The following is an 18,801-nucleotide window of genomic DNA, read 5'->3' on the forward strand; positions in this document are numbered from 1 at the left end:
TACTTATATAGTTCTAGTTAGTTATACTATAGTTATAGTACAACTATAGTTTTTACTTATACCTACTTATTATGTAACTTATTATACGTACTTTATCCCTAACCAATCGCCACCTCATAAGAAATCTAATATATTTGACTGATGAACAAGTGGTGAGTAATGACTCAGGTTATTGGATTCCTCGTATTCTTTTTTATCATCATGTATTTCATCAGTTCTCTTATGTTAAGTAACAGTTGCTGCTTTATGTAACAGGATGATATAAAGGCATTACCTGACACTGACGTGGTTTTGTAACACATTTCACTGTTTAGGAATGACAGTCATTAACTGGCAGACGCTGCATCATCACAGCATAAATCTACAACATGAAAGCAAGTCGTCTCATCCAATTATTCTCACCACCGCAGCACAGAGAAGTGACGTAACTCAAAGAGATAAATAATGTACAGAAGCATTAATGGACCAGATGCATCATTTAGATGAACTTGAAATAGGGCTGACTGGTCCTGAAGTCACGATCACCTCTCAGAGCTCTGATTGACTCGCAGTCATGAAGTCACATCACTGAGACGCTCTGCTTGCACACAGGTCGCAGATGGTGGCAGCATCACGTTTCTCAAATGATTGTGCTTACAAATTGACGATAAATTGAGGGTCCAGCAGGACTCTGGTGTGCTCATGCATGGAAGAACTTTTTTGATTTTATTAGTGAAACTCGATGCCAGCTAGTGGTGCGAGTACAACCTTGCTCTAGTTTTCCAGCCCAGTGTGAGTTTGAGATGATCAGCTGCTGTCAAAGCAACCAAACTGATGTATAGCAGAGGATTCTTCTCTCTATACATGGACTCAAAATGAGCACTTTTTACTGTTTCCCAAACCTCATGAAAGGGATGACATTACTGTCAGAGAGGAACAAACCAAAATCAGGCCTCTGCACACGCCAAAACGCCGGCGCTGCACGTGTTGGAGCGGTTCCATTGCATGTTATTTCTCTTTGGTTTCATTCATTTTTGAAGCGAACTCAGAAACACAGATGCAGCCAAACGAGTCATAACACTGAGTGAGTCACATAAATGATGATAATGCCGTGTGTCTGCAGTGATGTAGACACAGTTGCTGCGGTTGCTGCATGTGTTTCAGCACTGAGTGATCTGGGGAGACACTTCCTCCCAGCTGTCAGCATGAACACACGCTGCTTTAGGAAGTGGACACATGCAGGACAAGCAGCTGCAGGTCGGGGTCACGATCGGGACAAAATTGTTACAAATCCTGACCTGCACGCCATCATCATCATCATCATCATCATCATCATCATCATCATCATCATCATCATCATCATCATCATCATCATCATCATCAGAGTGCTGCATCTTCACAGTGAAAAGTGCAAACCTCGACAAACAATGCATGTGATCTCTGTCTGTTTTTGTCTGTTCTGAGAGAAACTGCATGAATTTGGGATTCTGCCCCCCATGAAGTTTGTCTCAAAATAGAGGATTCACTGCTTTACTTCTCATAGTTCATTGATTATCTTTGGGGTATTTTAATAAAACAAGCAATTTGAAGTCATGGTGGGCTCTGAAAGTTATGATGGCCATTTTTTTCAACACTTTCTGACTGATTTTGTTGACCAAAAAAAAAAATGAATCAAACAACCAATAAATCAATAGATAGTGATTTTTTTAAATTACTTAATGAGTCATTTATTGACTAGATTAGTGACTTAAGCCTTTTAAGCCTTTAAAAACCTGAGGGGAACTGATGTAAAGAGGTTATTCTGAGGTTCTAAAGGGTAGGAAGGATCACTTCCTGGATCTGAAAAGCTCTTCTCTTCATTATTAATATCAATACACAGTATTTTTATAGCGGCTTTAGGAAGAAGACATTTTTGCTCTCTAATGTACTCAGAGGGAGTTTTTTTTTAACTGCCTTTGCACAAATAATACTACATAAACATGCTAATCGTTAACGTACCCCAGACTGTAACAATCAAAATAAACCCCCCCCCCCAACGTTGAGTATATGCAAAACAGTTCATTGAGAGGCACAGGGGTTAATGCTACAATTATCCTTGGAAGACGTTCTTAAGCTGCAGTCGACAAACAGAAACAGCCATAAATCAGCTGTATGAACACATTTACCACACAAGCACTTTGAGCGTTTTTAACAGGTAACAGAATAAAACACAAGGCAGTCAAAGCTCTTCCTCTAAGTCATGCTGAGTCATTCATTTTGCCTGTTTCATTGCTTTTTGGATCTACTTCCTTCTCATTCTGTCTTAACATCCGTCCATCTGGGACGCATCAGGCCTGATATTAAAACCTCCAGAGGAGAGACAGAAGCAGGTCAGAGGACACCAGGCTTCCTGACAGTCAGATAAAGGTCTTTGCTGGAGAGGGAGGAACCAGGTGAAGTGGCTTTAAACGTTTGATATTGATTTGATGATGTATGTGCCGCATTATATGTGTAAATGTAGGCTGTTTGACTGCACACCACTCTCACCAGTTCATGCACTGCAGAGCAGGGAGAGAAGAAACTGCATTTCCCTTAATGTCAATATCTCAACACAAGAACTTCAAGCTGAAACAGACTTCATTTAGTTTCTGTGACATCTTCAGATCAGGAGTGAATGTTTTATATTCTGCACGTGCGGGGGGCGGGGGGGTAAACAACTTCCAGATTGTGTCTCCCGTATGTGCAGCTCTTCCTTCCCTTGCTAATACCATATTATATCCGGGTCACACAACAAATGCTCGTGGCTCAGGTGTTTCCTCTGTGCGCGCGGTGAAGGTGGTCAGGAAACTGTCCCTATAGCTCCTCTCGTGACACACATGGTTTCTTTTAGACACATCCTCCCTAAAACTTCCTCCTTCAGCCCAACAGTGGCTGCAGAATCTCTTCTACCAGTCTGTCAGAGTTATGGAATATTTCCTTGTATTTTTCATGCTCCATCTATCTGATCCCTCAGCTTTGACTCAAATATCTCCAGATGTTGGAGCCTCCGTCTTCGTATGACTGTGAAATGATTACAAGCTGCTCTGTGCGTTCATAATAAATGTCGGATACCCGTTTGATCCTGGTTTGAATGAGATTCAGTACGTCCGGAGACGCTCACTCATTGGAGGAAATTGAACGGGCAACGTAAGCGCTCCTCTTGAATGGGAAAATAGCAGAGTGAAAAAACGGCCCAAGCAGCACACACACACACACACACACACACACATACAGCAGGCTGACAGCAGCCAAGCAGCGATCACTCACACACTCACACGGACCGAGTCTCCCGATGCAGCCACAAGAAGGACCTCATTATCATTTTTTGGAGTAAACGCATTTTCGTCATCAGGAGTTGTTGTTTTTTTTTTAATTCCAGGAGTCGCGTCATTACGCATTCCTCAGCAGGATCTGCGCATCTCCGACTGCACATTGTTTTCTGCTCTCAGCGAGAGCGATGTTTTAATTGCTCCTGGCCGACAGAAAGCTCTCACAGTCATGCCCGAGCGGCGGCTGGCGAAGCGTTTCATCTGAAATTCCCTCATTTCAAAGAAAATGGACCAGCGGCTCTCCAAACCAGAATGCAAAAACATGGATGCGTGTCTGAGGCGACTGAAGCAAGAGCTGGTATGTTCTGTTGTACCTCCAGTACTTCTACTACTGCAATCTGCACAATCTACTTTATCAATGCACATTTTCAAACATGTAGCATGAACATTTCTCACCAAACAAACACGCATGTAAACATTTCTTTGCGTATTCCCTTTGCCTGTCCTGCCGGGTCTCTTATTCCAGTTTCTAGCTTCGGTTGGGGGTACATGTGTATTTTTTAAATCGCATTAATCTGTGTGGGCTTAAAGCTTTGAGCACACCAGAGGCATGTGAGCGTGTCCTCCTCCTCCTCTCTGTCCATCCATCTGGGACAGATGTTTTAAGCGTAATAAGCTCAAGACAGTTTTTCCTCTTCTCCTACACTTTTAAGATTCGCAGTGTTTTGATCAGTGATATGATTAGTTGATTGACTATTTTGATAGTTGACGAATCATTTGATTCACTTTTTAAGCAGACATGCAAAGAATTTGCTCTCTGCTGCGTCTTAAACGTGATGATTTGCTGCTTTCCTGTTTTAAATATCAATGTGAAGTGAATATTTTTGACTTCTGGACTGTTAATCAAGCAAAACAAGACATTTGAAGACATCATCTTGAGCATCTTGAGACAGACATTTTATAGACAAAATTGATTGATGGAGAAAATCGTCAGAGTAATCGATAAAGGAAATCATGGTAAGTTGCAGCCCTGCAGTCGGCTGCTGTGAGGTCTTGCTTTCAAAGGGGAGAGAGTGAAATTGGCAGTCACAGTGAGTTTCATCACATCAGTATGCTCTAAATGAATTCATCAGTCTTCCTTATTAAATACGTCCACGTCTCCTCTTCTCTCATAAACACATTTGTTTGATGGTGGCAAATTCAGAGCGCCATCCCTCACCCCCGCTCTTTGAAACATAGAAACAAAATGAGTAAGCTGCACCCTCACTCCCAAATCATTTGGCAGTGACACACTGTGGACCCGTTTTCAAAAGGAGCCTTAACTGGCACAGACTTCATTTGGAATCATCTTCAAAGCAGACACAGATTTCTTTTTTCTTTCTATCCAGCCACTGGCCCACAGAAAAGCCTCGCATGGCTGCGTGTTTTGCAACATGATCTGCTCTGTGACTCCTCGGTCCGCTTCTCCAGATTAGCCACACGTCTGTGGAGTGGCACTTGAGATTTCAGGGGAGCGGCCGCCGACGCCAGGAGGACATGTTGTGTTATTGCTGCCATATCACAGTTTGGTAACATAATAGAAAAAGTGTCGTGCCATGCCGGGGATCAAACAGGAGAACAGAGAGCAGATGCCGGTTAAAAAGCCGAGGCTCTCTCCCCCTGCACGGGACCATGTGGGATGCAATCTGTTGTTCAGAAAACAAGGGGCGTCTATGCCAAGGTTGTCACTTTTCTTTCCACTGTGACGGCTTTTCATCCAGTGCTCAGTGGAGAGTGGTAAACCAGCTCCATCTGCAAAACACAGATCACACACACCTAACAACCGACTCACACCTGCTGCCATGCAGAGTCGAGCAGTTCTTCGCTGTCACTGTGAAGCCCAGAAGTTCTTCAGAGGGGCGACCAGATGGGTCGGGAATCGCACTGCGCTGTGAATAGAGCAGTTTGAAGCCGTGTCACTGTGAGAGTTAAATCAAATACTGATGTGCTTTGGCTTCTTATTTTGCATCGACTCACATCAGTACAGTTAAAATTTTGAGTTTCAGGACCGTCCTGTTTAATGTGTGTTTGGCGATTCATTGGTCTTCAAACAGTCTTGTTGTCCTTTTCCTTAAAAAGACGTTCATGCAGCATTAATTTGAAGGCAGTCACTGATGGAGGCCTCCAGATGTTTCAGATGATGATTATCGCCTGGTTCGGTTGTGTTCAACCAATCATATGGGACTCGTGAGGGTGGGCCAGTGATTGTGGCCCCCCTGCCGACCCCATTGGTGCCAATGTGTCAAAGACTACGATACATGGTTTTTAAAGGACCATGCCAGTTGTTTCATATGTAACTAGTCTCAGAAAGCTGTTGGTTTCTTTCATCTTTGTATTGAATGTGAATCAGTTCGCAGACTGTTGAAACTTCTTCAGTCGTGGAAGTTACGTTATCGTGATAATGCAGCTCATTGACTGATTTGACTGCATTACATCACAAAAAAAGGTAACTTTGACAAAGATCCAAGCAGACTGTGCACAATTTGAGTGCAAAGGAGTCTGATAATGTTTCTTTGGCCTAACCTTGACTTAATCAGTCATGAGCGTCTTTGTCGATGTTTTTCACAGCATCAAAGAAATATTTAATGTTAAATATCCGTAACTTGACTTATTAAACACAGGTACAGCTGCCTTGATCTCACCTGCACTTGTCATTCATTTACTGACATTTTTTGCTCTATTTTTCCTGCTGTTTGCAAAAACATGATGTCCTCATTCTCACACCCACTTACAAGGAAGGGAGCCATCAAGACCTCTTTGAAACAGTCATTCAAAGGTCTGGGGGTTCAAGCGTCTGCTAATTGACTGTACTGTACAGAACTGGCTGGAAAAATACATCCAAAGGAAAAAGCAACTTTAAAGCGAACATGATGTTTAAATAAAGAGCTGAAACTTCTGCATGTATGGCCCTTTAAATGTTCATCTTGATACAGTGAAGCGCTGACAGTTTTCTCAGAGGAGGCAAATCTCTGTAGTTTTCAGTGTCGGCAGCATCACAGAAATGTGAGCGAGGCATTCAGCGCTCGTGTAAAAGTCACATAAATTACAGCTGTGAACTCAGTGCTTCGCAGTAGAAACCCTGTCAGCTCTAAAAGAAGACCAGTGTCATATGAAAGTGTGAACACTGTGTCAGGGGTCGGGGGGGGTCAGTCTGTGTGGGGTAGTGTCAGGTCACGCTTGAACATTTGACCCTTAACCTGACGAGAGCCTGGGGCTAACTGCTGACCACATCCAACGCAGCAGTGACGCTTAAACTCGGCTCTCAAAAGTTTGTCAACAGGCTGTTCGTATCCTTAAAAAAGCTCTGCCAGACTCCATAGAAATCCTGAGGATATACTGGTAACAATGACATATTTTTAAGTACCGGTACATGCGTGACTCATTATTCACACAACAGACAAAGAGTCATGACAAAAAAAACAACATAAGCCCTTCCTGCCTACGGAGAGTCGAAGATACAAACGCTGACGTGTCTTTGAGTCACCTCGTCTGAGGCTCACACCTGCTTAACTCTGCCATTTCAGACACTAAAGCGCAAGTCGAACCTTTTGATGCCATCACTGCTGACGCTGATTTCATATGCATCATGCTCCTTCATCCCGTCCACACCTGAGGCACGTTTTCAAACATGGCAGTCACTCTGGAATTCAACACCAAAGCCAGAAAGCGTGAGATCATGAAATCTGAGAGAAACTCACACGAGTGCCAAACTTCTCGTGTATTCTGGAAAGACTGTGCGCCTCACAGTCGCATGTTCTTTGTTACCTTTAGGGTGTGGGATCACTAAGCCGTACACAACACAAAGCAGTGTAGTGTTTGACTTTAAGCCCATTTGTTTGGTGCCTCCCTCACGGCTGCTGTTCTCCAACCTGCCCTTCCTTCCCCTCGGCTAAAATTGGCCCAGCTCTCGGGGGCGGCTGTGGGGTTTAGCATGGGTGATCATTGTGTTTGAGATGGAGCTGCTAACCTTTTAGAAAGCCTGTTGATGTTGGGGCCGTGCACATAACCTGCTTTATCATATATCACAGAATGGAAATGAAGACGTTTGGAACCACAGGTGACCCCGCTGGGCTGAGATGGAGCTGTGTCTCTCCTCCGTTGGCCTTCACTTGAAGAAAAATGTGTGGATTATTTCTCATGGCCGCTGCTTTAGGTCAATAGGTTTGGTTGAGGTTTAGGTCAATATTGTGCTCTCTCATGTTGTTGCTGCTAAAATGGAAGATGTGTTGTATAATGAATGAAAGCTGCAATAATTGATTTTTTTTGGCTGCTAGGGGGCAGCGGAACAAGCAGTAAACGGAAAATTGACAAATTACCACCAGTGTGGTGATAATGAGGTTGCATCCAGCAGACAAAACAACATTAGCTTTTATTTGGAGTCACGTGTCAGGACATCTGACAGCTACTTTTAGCTCTGAGTTTGGCCTCCACTAAATCCTGAGAAAAAATATGAGGCTCTTTAGCTGCTAAATGCTCCACTGTGTCCACCAGCCAATCACGAACTTTGCCTGTCTGCTGTTTGAGGAGCAGGAAGTGGACAGTGAGTTTAGCAAACCCTTGAGAGTGAACCAAAAGCATGATATTGCAGGTGGTGAAATCAAAACAATGAGCTGAAAGACGCTAAAAAGGTCTGTAGAGATGATTGAAACTGCAGCTTTTCAAATACAAGCAGCCCGTTTCAAATGACATTTGATCCTCTGCTAATACAAAAATATTGCTGAATGCAGCGTTAAAGTCTCCAGAGGCTCAATTACTCCCGTTAAATCACTGAAGTTAATAAGCTTCCAAATGTATGATAATAATAAAAATAATGCTGCACATAAATCCTGCCGCTCGTCTTGAGAGCTCACTGCAGTCACATGCATTTTCATCAGGAAGTGCTGCTCCACATTTACATTGCTTTTGAAGTTAGACGGGGGCAGAATCTGGAGTCTCTGCAAAATTAACATCGCGCTTGACGTTACAACTGTGGGCTGAAGAACTGGCCGAGCACTTTCACTGCCCACACACACAAAGTGCTGACGTCAACTGTATCTATTTAACCATCATTGTACGCAGTGAAGATTTTCAGCCCGGGAGACAGCAGATTGCGTCCCAGACTGTCTCCAAACATCATTTGCCAAAAGACGATCATCCTCCGTCTCCCACAGCAGCATCGCGGTTGTGATTTGTGTGTTTTTGTTATCTTAAATGAGCTCCAGCAGGAAACGAGCTATTAAACCACCTCCCATGTCTGAAAAGGCCATCAGGGAATCTTCGCTGGGTGGCAGGTCAGAGGAGAAGTGATAGATTTGGTCTAAGCAGACTTTGTTTTAAAGCGATAGTCCACCCGCTCCTCCACTTCCTCCTACCTTGCTGATAGTTGAGCTTTTATAGGCCAGGCTTTTGGGATAACCGAGTTCTGCTGTTACCACAAAGCACTGGAGGTGAATGCAGTGTCCTTTGTGTTGCTCACAGCACTGCAGTTGAAGTTACATTTTTAAAAATGCATGAGCATCTTTTTTTTCTTTTTTTTTTTTTTTTCCAGAAAGACTTCTAAGAACCCATTGCTCTGGATAACCCACAGAACTCACTGTCAGGATTTTCACAGGAACTATTTTTTTGGAAGAAAGTAGTTCCAATGAAAAGTGAACAGCCTGCTGCTCCAAACGTTAAAATCCTTCTCAGGGAGCTACTTGGTTTACAGATCTATTAGCTTCAACTCTACTAGATGGTCATTTGATCTAACGCCTATCCTAATTGTGTCTTTGTTACTGTCTTCCACTGAAAATTACTCACATTGATGTCTATAGATTATCTATCAAGTCCTCTTTTAATAATAACAAAATATGTCACCACTCAAGGTTTGGTTAGATTTAGACGCTGATAGTGAATCAATCCACTCAACTCAGCGTGTTCAGGAAAGAAATAATGAGTTAAGAGTTGGAAAACATCATGGTTTTGGTTAAAGAGCTGCTCGGCTCTGTGAAAAGGTGCTACACTAAATGAACTTTACCTACTGACATTAACACAGACGAGACAGGTGCTGCAGAAATCTGAGGAATATCTCAAAATCTGGGCAAACAAAAGCAAAACTACCAGGTTAGATACCACTGAGAGGAGGTGAGAAGTTTAATTTTTATTATTTATTTTGGTAATTTCGGTGAACCAACCCTTCAAAAAGTCCTACCTTATGTGAGGACGCGTCATATAGTGAGACGCCCAAGAGAAGCATGTCCACACATTGAATATTAAGCAGAAAATTCAGGTTAAAAATGTGTCTGCGCACAAAGACCAGTGTGTGGTGACATCACAGATGAGGGATTTGTGTCCCAAACTCTTTTGTTGAACATTATTCACACGGCTTGTTCTCCTGAACGTGACCCCGAGGACATTCGGACCAAACAGAGTCACCGTGTAACCTTTTCGTCAAAGAGGCATTCATGGCCGTGCGCACAGTAATTTATTTCTTTCAGCTGACGCTCCACAGCTTTATTGCCCTGTTGATCGCGACCTCTGGGCTGTACGCAGCGGTCTGTGGCGTGTCCAGCAGTTCAGGCACAGAGACCCTCCCTATGTCCCCCGGACAGAGTCCCCATTCCTGTCCTTGACCCACACAGCCCACCATTCATTTTTAATTGGGGGTGGAGGTGGAGGGAGGGTGGAGTACACTAGCTGTTGCTGGCTGGCTCCTTCTAAACAGGAAGACCTTTTGGGTCTGATAACCTTGGCCTCACTGTTTCCTCCCCCTGCAGCCAATAACAAATAAACAACAACAGTGAATAGCCTGCGTTTCACAGCCAGAACAGAGCGCCGGTTTGTTTTTGATTTCTCCTTCGTCTGTTTATTTCTCACCTAATGATCCAGTGAACGTATATCAGTGATCACAACGTGCATACATGCCTTAGAAAACTGGGACACTGACTTCATTGAAGCGAGGCGTGTCCAGACATGTGTGGATTTGTGCAGCTCAGCGTGTTTGCACAGTGAATTTATTTTTCCCTCCATAACTGAAGGAGGTGATATCGAGGCTGCGATGAAGGCGGAGAGCTCGATCTCAGCAGAAAGCACAGGAGGAGCATTGATTTATTTATACTTTGTGGTATTTAATTCACTTGCATGCATTTTGAATGGTTTCTTGACGCACAGTAGAGGGATCTTGATGTGAGAATATAAAATAAAGAAGGGATTTTTTTTTTAATTAATTAAACTAGCCAAAACTTTTTAATAAGCCTCCATTCAACATTAATTCAAGACTGCCAGCCATTGTTCTTAAACTTTGAAGCATTCAGCCTTTAATTGGCAATTATGTCTGGTTGGCTGGCATCACTGCAGCATAGAAGAAGTAGTGGGGGATGAAGGGGGAGAATCTGGACAGCCCCTGTTTGTCCTTCTTTCATTCATTCAGCAGATTTTCACTTGGCTTGCTTTTTTATAGTGATCTTTTTATAGGAATGCACGCTTGATGGACTAAATGGCTGAAATAGTTTGGAGGCTTTAGTTCAAAAAGAAGATTTCATTAAACTTCACAAGACTGGGTTAATGATGCCAGTGTTTCTGGGCAGTACAGCAATTCCCCGCAGCCCCAATTTCATCCCAGTTCTCTTATTAAATTTGATTAGACAGACATTTTTTTCCTCATCTTCATTTTTGTGGGTAAAGTCCTGAAGGTGCTCGTGTAGGCTCTGTCGGGTCCTCCGTGTCTTTGTCCTAACGAGGCCCCTGAGCTGATTCACACGTTGTAAAAGTGAGACATCTCAGGATGAACAACATCTGTGTTTAAACTAGAAACTGCCGCGGGACATTATTGTAAAGTCACTTTTAGCATCCTGGGCAGACGCCAGAATGAAGGTTGAGGAGTCTGACATATTTGGGCCACAGAGTTCAGCCTTGAAATGGCAGAGGTGGAGTGCCTGGAGTTAGCTGGCGTGGTAAAGGTGGAATAATGGGGTTTAGTTTACTACTGTTCCTCTGTTTGTTCCCCAGGGCACAATATGAATTATTAATGCTGCCTTAGAATAGAAATGCCAGTAAACAACTCAGTGTGTTTTAAATAACCAATAGGAATGCCTGCGTTTTGGGGATAATGGAAAAGTTGCATGTGAGTGTTAAATTAGGGTGTTTTTGGTTAGCATGTGCGAACAGGTGCGGCCCGTTTAGACTGCATGAGAATGGACTGCTGAGGAGATAATATTTCAAAAACAGATTTAATACAGCAAAGTGGTCCAGATTTCTCCAGCAGCTCAGAGTGCCGTAATCCCTCAACTGATCCCTGAATAAACTTCACTGAAGCCACATGTCTGCCTCTGAGGATGTAACAACAATACATAAATCTGCACGTCATCTTGTCTTCAGACTTGTTGACTTTTGATGTGGAGGAAAGTAAACCGTAATTATGTACTCTTTCCCAGCCTCTCCCGGGACACAGGGAATTACAGCTAATGAAGTCAGCCATATGTGGAAGGCACAAAGACAAGAGACAACCTGATTGTGCTAATTACACGTACCTTCGCTGCTTAATTTAGCGAGCCAACGGGAAGCTCAGAGGCTTTTGTTCCCAGCATGTGCATTGATAGGCTTATTATCTGATCTTAGGGGCCATTCACGCCCCGGTGCACCTACTCAACCATATGTTAGTGATAAAGTGATTTAACCCAGAGGTTTAATGTTAATGGTGCAGGATATCGGATAAGTGTCAAGATACAGAAGATGTGAAATGGCCAACTAGTCAGTAAACAGAAAATGAACAACAACTCTGATGATCAATTAAGTAATTTATCAAAGAGGAATGCCAAACATTCTCTGGTCATCTCAAAATTAAATATTTCCTGCTCTTCCCTGTTTTATGTGATTAGAAATAGGATATCTTCGGTTTTAGTCTGATGGTTAGACAAAAATTTGTAGACATCAAACTGTGAGGGGGACTGCAATTTTCTTTTAAATTGAATGATTAATCAAGAAAATAACGGGGAGGATAACCTGATGACTTATAAAACAAATCTTTAGTTGCAGTGTCAGAGCTTTGCGAAGTCAAATATTAATTTCTTTTAGAATAATCAAAAGAGTCTACAGTCATGGGGCTCTGTGGGGCTGCTAATAAGCACAGAGATAATTTGAGCTAAATGCTAACATGCAGATCTTTAGCAGCTACAATGTTTATCATGTTCCCCGTATTAGTTTAGTGTATTAGCCAACATTTCACTGAAGTTAATCATACTGGGGGGCTAACAATCACAAGGTGCATATACATTGTTGCTTCTTCTGAGTTTTTGCCTGTTTTCTCATAATTTAATTTCATTTAAATGTAGCCCAAGACTTTCCGTCATCTCTGACATTTGTCTGTTTTCCCAGTAAACCCCTCATTCTGCAACAGTTGCGCCTCTCACGGTGCTTATCGGTGGCTTTGTTTATGCTGCTGTACTGTCAGTTGTTCTGCACAGCTACTTTTCCCACCCGGGGGTTCAACACAATCACTGCTCCCTCAAGATTAAGTATCACAGCCTGATGTTATTACACCTACAACCACCCCCCCCCCCCCCCCCCCCCCCATCTATCCCCCCCTCATGTGTTCTTATGGTGTCATCCATAATTAAATCCATCAACAGTTTTCTCTTCGACATCTAAACATATGGCGAGGGATCCCTCCCCATCGCATGCAACCCTTCTCCTCCCCTTTCTCCACCTCCCCTCTTTCCATCCCCACTCATCCGGCTGACTCTCACCATCCCTCCTGTTCACCATCTCCCGTCTCGCTTCTCTCATTGTCAGTCAGTTTCCGCCTGAGTGACCCTACCCCCCCCGCCATTTTGGGGTTATAGTCTAGACGGGCAGCGCTGATTGGCTGTCACGCTCAGCGGTGTCCCCCCATTGGAGGGAGATACATATAGGGGCTGTCATGCTGATCTGTTTGAAAGGTGAGAGACAGTGACAGGCTGGCAGAGGTGCAGGCGAGCAGAGAGGCAGACAGGGATATCCACACCTCCTGCTTTGTGAAAGTTTGCAGAAGGTAAGCTGTGGGTTTCGACTCCTAAACACTCATAGTATTTGTTTTATAGACTGAGATGTGAGTCCTGTTTTTAATTTTCTGCAGATATTTAATTTTGAAGTGCTGTTGCTGCTGGCTCTCATGATGGAGGCCTGCTTTCTGTGCAATAAACCGCTTTAATGTTTAGATGACAGTTAACCGACAGATCCTGACAGGCAGCTTCGTTCACAGGGAAATATTGTTTATCAGTCTTATCTGCTGTACGGTAGGTGTGCTTTAGACGTTTCTAACCAACCCACACACACTCTGGCACGTTTTTCTAAATTCCTTGCATGCTTTCTTTCGTCTTCCCACAGATGTTTTTCTTTCCTCAAATAAAAGGGAGGGCTCTCTGCAGGTTTACTCATCAATCAATTGCTGCCAATTTGAGCACGTTCTTAGACAAAGATAAACCTGAGAATGATTCAAAGTCTGGGTCAAGGTGTGAAATGATTCAGGCCTGCAAGTCAAGACACAGGTCACGTTGCTGCCTCCGGGCCTTCATCTGCCTTCACGAGGAGACGGTTCGTCCAGGTCACATGACACAGGCTCTCAAACAGATGAGAGCAGAAAGAGAGGAGGAGGGTAAAAGACGAGTGTATGATTACTGCTGCACAGAGGGAAGTAAGAGTGAAGACAAAGAGCTCGGAGGAGGGAGCAAATATAAAGTAAATGGATGGATGCGAAAGGAAAAAGCCAGATAAAAAGAGGAGGAGAGAAAGAAATGGCAAGTTTGTCTGTTTTACAGCTGTCATTGGTTGGATCCTGTCTCGTACGCAGGCCATATGGGACCCTGGCCTGTCATCCAAAACTAGGTCACATGACCCATAATTAAACAAGGTACACAGCCTGACACACAAGAGAGGAGTCTAACAGACACAGAGGCAAAAAGCAGGATGATTCTTGTGATTTTTATTCATGAATACTTGTATTTAATGTCCTTGATACTGTCAGTTGATGGCGTGTAATTGGATTTGTGCTGAGATAAATCATGAAGACAGGAGGCAGTGAGGAGATCAGTCTTTGATGGATGAGATGTGTCTTACAGGAGGCTGAGGAGTTAAATGATTGAATTGATGACCTCTACAAGGTCTTCCGACATCTTAGATTTTTGTCTCTGATCATCATCTCTTTATTGCTCCTGCAGGTGTCCATGAAAGAAGCTGGAGATGGCCTTCACGCTCAGATGAATTCAATGATGGGAGCCCTACAGGAACTCAAGCTCCTTCAGGTTCAGACAGTGCTAGAAAACCTTGACATATCAGGTCGACCCATTAACCGAGGACTCCCACATCCTCCTCCGCCAGCTCCTCCCGAAGCATCAGCTACAGCGGCGTTGACCACAGGCAGCCAAACTATGCCAGAAGAGCCCAGCCAGAGTCCCATGTCAAGCCCGAGGCCGTCTCTGGAGAGCAGATACACCTTCAGCCAAGATGACAGGAGCCCATCTCGAAACAGAAGCAGCCTGGGAACCTCATCTTCCTCGGCATCCAGCCTTGAGAGTGAGAGTGAGAGCGAGAGAAGTGAAAGAAGTGAAAGAAGCAAGAGAAGTGCACGAAGCGCGAGAAGCGAGAATGACCTCGAGTCTATACCCAAGAGGTGGTCAGGATACGCTGCCCCGCAGGTGGATTTCTATGGACCAATGGTGGGAAACCCTCCACCAGGGCCCTACCTTCATCCACAGGCTCCCCATCGTGCTCAGGTGGTGGACCTGCCTGGGATCCTGTACAGCCTCTCCAGGGAAGGCCCCTCATTGGACAGCGACTACTCCCAGGACAGCACAGACGACGGCAGCGACTGGACTTCTTCGCTCATGAGCCGCAGCCGCAACCGTCAGCCCTTAGTGCTGGGCGACAACGTCTTCGCCGACCTCGTGGGCAACTGGCTGGACCTGCCCGAGGTGGAGAAGGAAGAGGGGGAGGAGGAGGAGAGGAGGAAGAGGAGAGAGGAGAGGATACCAGACGGAGGGGCGGAGAGACCAGACACTCCAGCTCACCCTCTCCGGCTCAGCCGCTCACAGGAGATCTGCAGGAAGTTCTCCTTAACCACAAACATCTTCAAGAAGTTCCTGCGCAGCGTCCGGCCCGACAGGGACAAGCTGCTCAAGGAGAGACCCGGCTGGGTGGCTCCTGAGCTGCCAGAAGGCGACCTCTTCAAAAGGCCGAAGAAAGTGGTTCCTAAAAGCTCAAAAGGCAGCTTCTACTTGCCATTTTGGGCAAACGGACAGCAGGGCAAAGGCAGGCTGTGCCCGCATCTAGCTGAAGCAGAGAGGAACCACCAACACCACCACTTCCCCCAGGTCCACCAGCAGCCATTTTCTGGGATTTATTTAGACAGGAGACAGCCAGAGCCTGGTCTGGAGAAAATGCAGCCCTTGTTTGACTACAACACAGCTGTGTGGGTCTGACAGAGAGGCCAACAGACTGCCAGTGATGCCAGGCCGAGTGAGTGACAGGTGCTGGGGGATTTTTGGCTGCGCTGGAGGGGAATGAATGAATGATTGAACAAGAGGCTCAGATACAGTTATCTTCCAAAAATGAACCGTTGAACTTCACACCCACAACGAGATTATCAGGGCAGCATTTTGTCTGACAATCCTAAAACCTAAACCTCGTTTGCTGTGTGTGTCTGGGTGTGCGAGTGTGTGCTGGTGAGTGAGACAGAGCTGGAGAGAAACATTATGCTGCAAGTTTTGTATTATTGGAGTTGCTTCTTATGCGTGTGTGCATGTACGACTGGGTTTTCTGGATGTCTCTAAAGACGGTACTTTGAAATGGACATCTTTCTCAGAATGTCACCATCACCACAGACTCTTTCACCTCTATGCTACAGCACATGCTCTCATATAACTCACATCTTTGCATCTATGAATAGAAACACCAACTGTTGGATTGCATGGTTACTGTTTTTATAAGCGACGCTACAAAACAGCTGTTACTGAACGCACTGCCACTGAAACACAGTCATAAGCTCCTTTTTGTTTCCAACAGGCCTTGACGCCTCGGAAACTCAGGTTTAACTGAACCCTTCGGTCTCATTCACCTTGCTCAGGGAATGAATGGTACACAGGAGTAAACGATGAGACACTGCCGCATTTCAATGGGTTTCAAATACAGTTTAGGGAAATCTTGCCTCAAAAGACGTAGCAGCAATACAGTGCATGACTAGTTCAAAGACTGCACATTAAACTTTGAGATTTGTCCCTCATAATCAGTAGTGTTGTGCTTGCTGTCATGTTAGAAATACTCATTTTTCTTCTCTGCCATGTTGACATGGCACATATTGAGTCAACTGTCAGTCCTCCTGGGTTGTTACGCAGAGAGAGGAGGGGGTAAAGATGGCACAGCCAGTACTGACTGCCATCTGGTACCCGGCCGTTATGTAAAGCTCATTCGCGACAGGCAGGAGATGCAGAACGGGCTCGTTTAATCCCAAAGCTTTGTGGATGAAGTGAATTATGACGATGGTGTTTCATACTGTATATACACACAAACACACACACACACACACATACACACAGGTGAATACATTACAGGGCTGTAACAGTGATGCGACAGCCAAGAGTGGAGGTAAAGCCCCATAATCTCTACCAGACAGGATCAAGTTCAATGTACAGAACATTGTACATATTTGCCATCAACCAAACTGCAGCAATAACGAACATTTATTCTAATATCCCATCGCATGGTTTTCATTATTCTGCACAAATATGTCACAGTAATATTACAGTTCTTACCATAAACATGTGTATTTAAAGCGCAGACTGATGAGTTCATCTTTGACCTGCAGTATCTCTTCTCTTGTATCATAATAAACTGCTTCAGTGTTTTTCATTTCAAGCAGAATCATAAACGTCAAAAACAAAACGACAGCTTCCTTCACAAATTCACATGAATATCAGGATTCCCTCAGGAGTACACCCGATTCTGCCCGCTCTGACTTAAAATACTGTGTTTTTATAGAGGACCACTGTTATGCAAGGACAATCTGATACTCTAACTTCTTATTGTTATGAAAAACAGTTAATTTCACTCACTTTTAAAAAGGGATCCCAGACCAATCAACTTAGCCAGCAGGGATTAGGCCTTAGGTCTTTTGAGTGTCTTGGCCAGTCGATCCATATGGTGTTGTCTCAGTATTCAGGTCAATACATACAGCACATTCAGAGGGTCCAACACACACACGGTTTCTGCTACGAGGCACGGTCTGAGATGTCATGCCACACAGTATGTGTATGTAAATGTGACATTTATTTCCTCCTACTTACAGGTGTCTAAGTGTAATTTTCAGCACTGTTGTTGATATTTTTCATCAGGGTTCTGCGAACCTTCAGTGGTGATTCTGTGTCATGTGCACTGTAAAACTGTCACCGACTCTTTGTAAATTAAATCTGTTTTCAGAAAGAAAGTCCTGACTTGAGTTTTTGATTTGTCTGTTACTTTGTTGTTGTGGTTTGAGTTGTTGCTCTTTTAGAAAAACACTGTCCTGAAAAATGTGGTTGAAATCAATATCACCATATATTAGTAATTAGAAATCAATAATAGTTGGTGAATGTGATGCGATTCATTCTCAGAGTTAGGCGAGGGGTAGGATTCGGCATCTCAACAGCATTTATTTGGCAGAAAACACAAAGTGTATTATGTAAGTACAACAGTCAGTGCACCACAGGGCACGTCTATGAAGAACATTTACATACGGCAACAGTGACGCAGCAGAGCGAGCTTTCATGTAACAGCAAAACCAGCTGATCTTGTGTTGCACTATGAAGTGTGCAGATGAGGTTAGGTCTGACTGCGTGAGACCACATAGACAGATGATTAGTACACTCAAATATCCTAAGAGTTTTCCAGTTGTTGTTGTTGTTGTTGTTGTTGTGGGAACATTTCCCTCAGGTTCATCCACTGGATCTTCATTTCTTAGGATGGTAAGACCAGATGGATGTAACTGTGTAGCCTCTACCTGCGTGTTATCACAGACCACCCACCCCTGATATAATCACAACACTTCTGTTAGTTGTCAGCCAGCTCTACTTGCTGCATAACCCATAGCAGCACTATTTTTTTTATAAATATTATATTAAAGGAATAGTTTGACATTTTGGGAAATACACTTATTTGTTTCATTTAAGTGAAGCTGGATACCTCTCGTGTTAGCTTAGCTGTTAGCTTAGTGTAAAGACAGAGAAGGTGAAAATATTAGGTGCAGGATATTATAACATGACGTTTTTGCCTCAAAATGATCGTAGGGTCAGAATTCTTTAGATTTATTTATTTAATCTCTCTGACTGGATCACTTTAGCCAACACATTATCACCATATTTACTCATATATGTAGAATCTTTAGAGTATATTATATAGAATATTTACACATTGAAAATACATTAAAATGTTTTGCAGGACAAAGAGAAAAAAACACTCTTTATTAACCAGCTTTTGCTTTCTGCTGCAGCTCTCAGTCTGATTTGTTTCTGCTCTGCTCTGCAGCCTCACTACA

General features: G+C 43.8%; 1 protein-coding gene across 1 annotated transcript; it reads left to right on the forward strand.

Annotated features, from left to right (window-relative positions):
- The first annotated feature begins 3,223 nt into the window (after positions 1-3,223).
- Positions 3,224-17,715, forward strand: inka2 (inka box actin regulator 2). The gene is made up of 2 exons (XM_070959600.1): positions 3,224-3,624; positions 14,456-17,715. The coding sequence occupies exons 1-2, from the start codon at positions 3,553-3,555 to the stop codon at positions 15,713-15,715; spliced, it is 1,332 nt and encodes a 443-aa protein (XP_070815701.1). The 5' UTR covers positions 3,224-3,552; the 3' UTR covers positions 15,716-17,715.
- Positions 17,716-18,801: the final 1,086 nt, after the last annotated feature.

Source organism: Chaetodon trifascialis, chromosome 3 (assembly GCF_039877785.1).
Source record: "Chaetodon trifascialis isolate fChaTrf1 chromosome 3, fChaTrf1.hap1, whole genome shotgun sequence".
Taxonomy (NCBI): Eukaryota; Metazoa; Chordata; class Actinopteri; order Chaetodontiformes; family Chaetodontidae; genus Chaetodon; species Chaetodon trifascialis.

What these genes read in the sequence shown, in the direction of transcription:
- inka2 (XM_070959600.1), top strand. Translation starts at nt 3,553, where the DNA reads ATGGACCAGCGGCTCTCCAAACCAGAATGCAAAAACATGGATGCGTGT. An exon ending in GGCGACTGAAGCAAGAGCTG is followed by an intron (nt 3,625 to 14,455) that starts GTATGTTCTGTT and finishes TTGCTCCTGCAG; the next exon opens with GTGTCCATGAAAGAAGCTGG.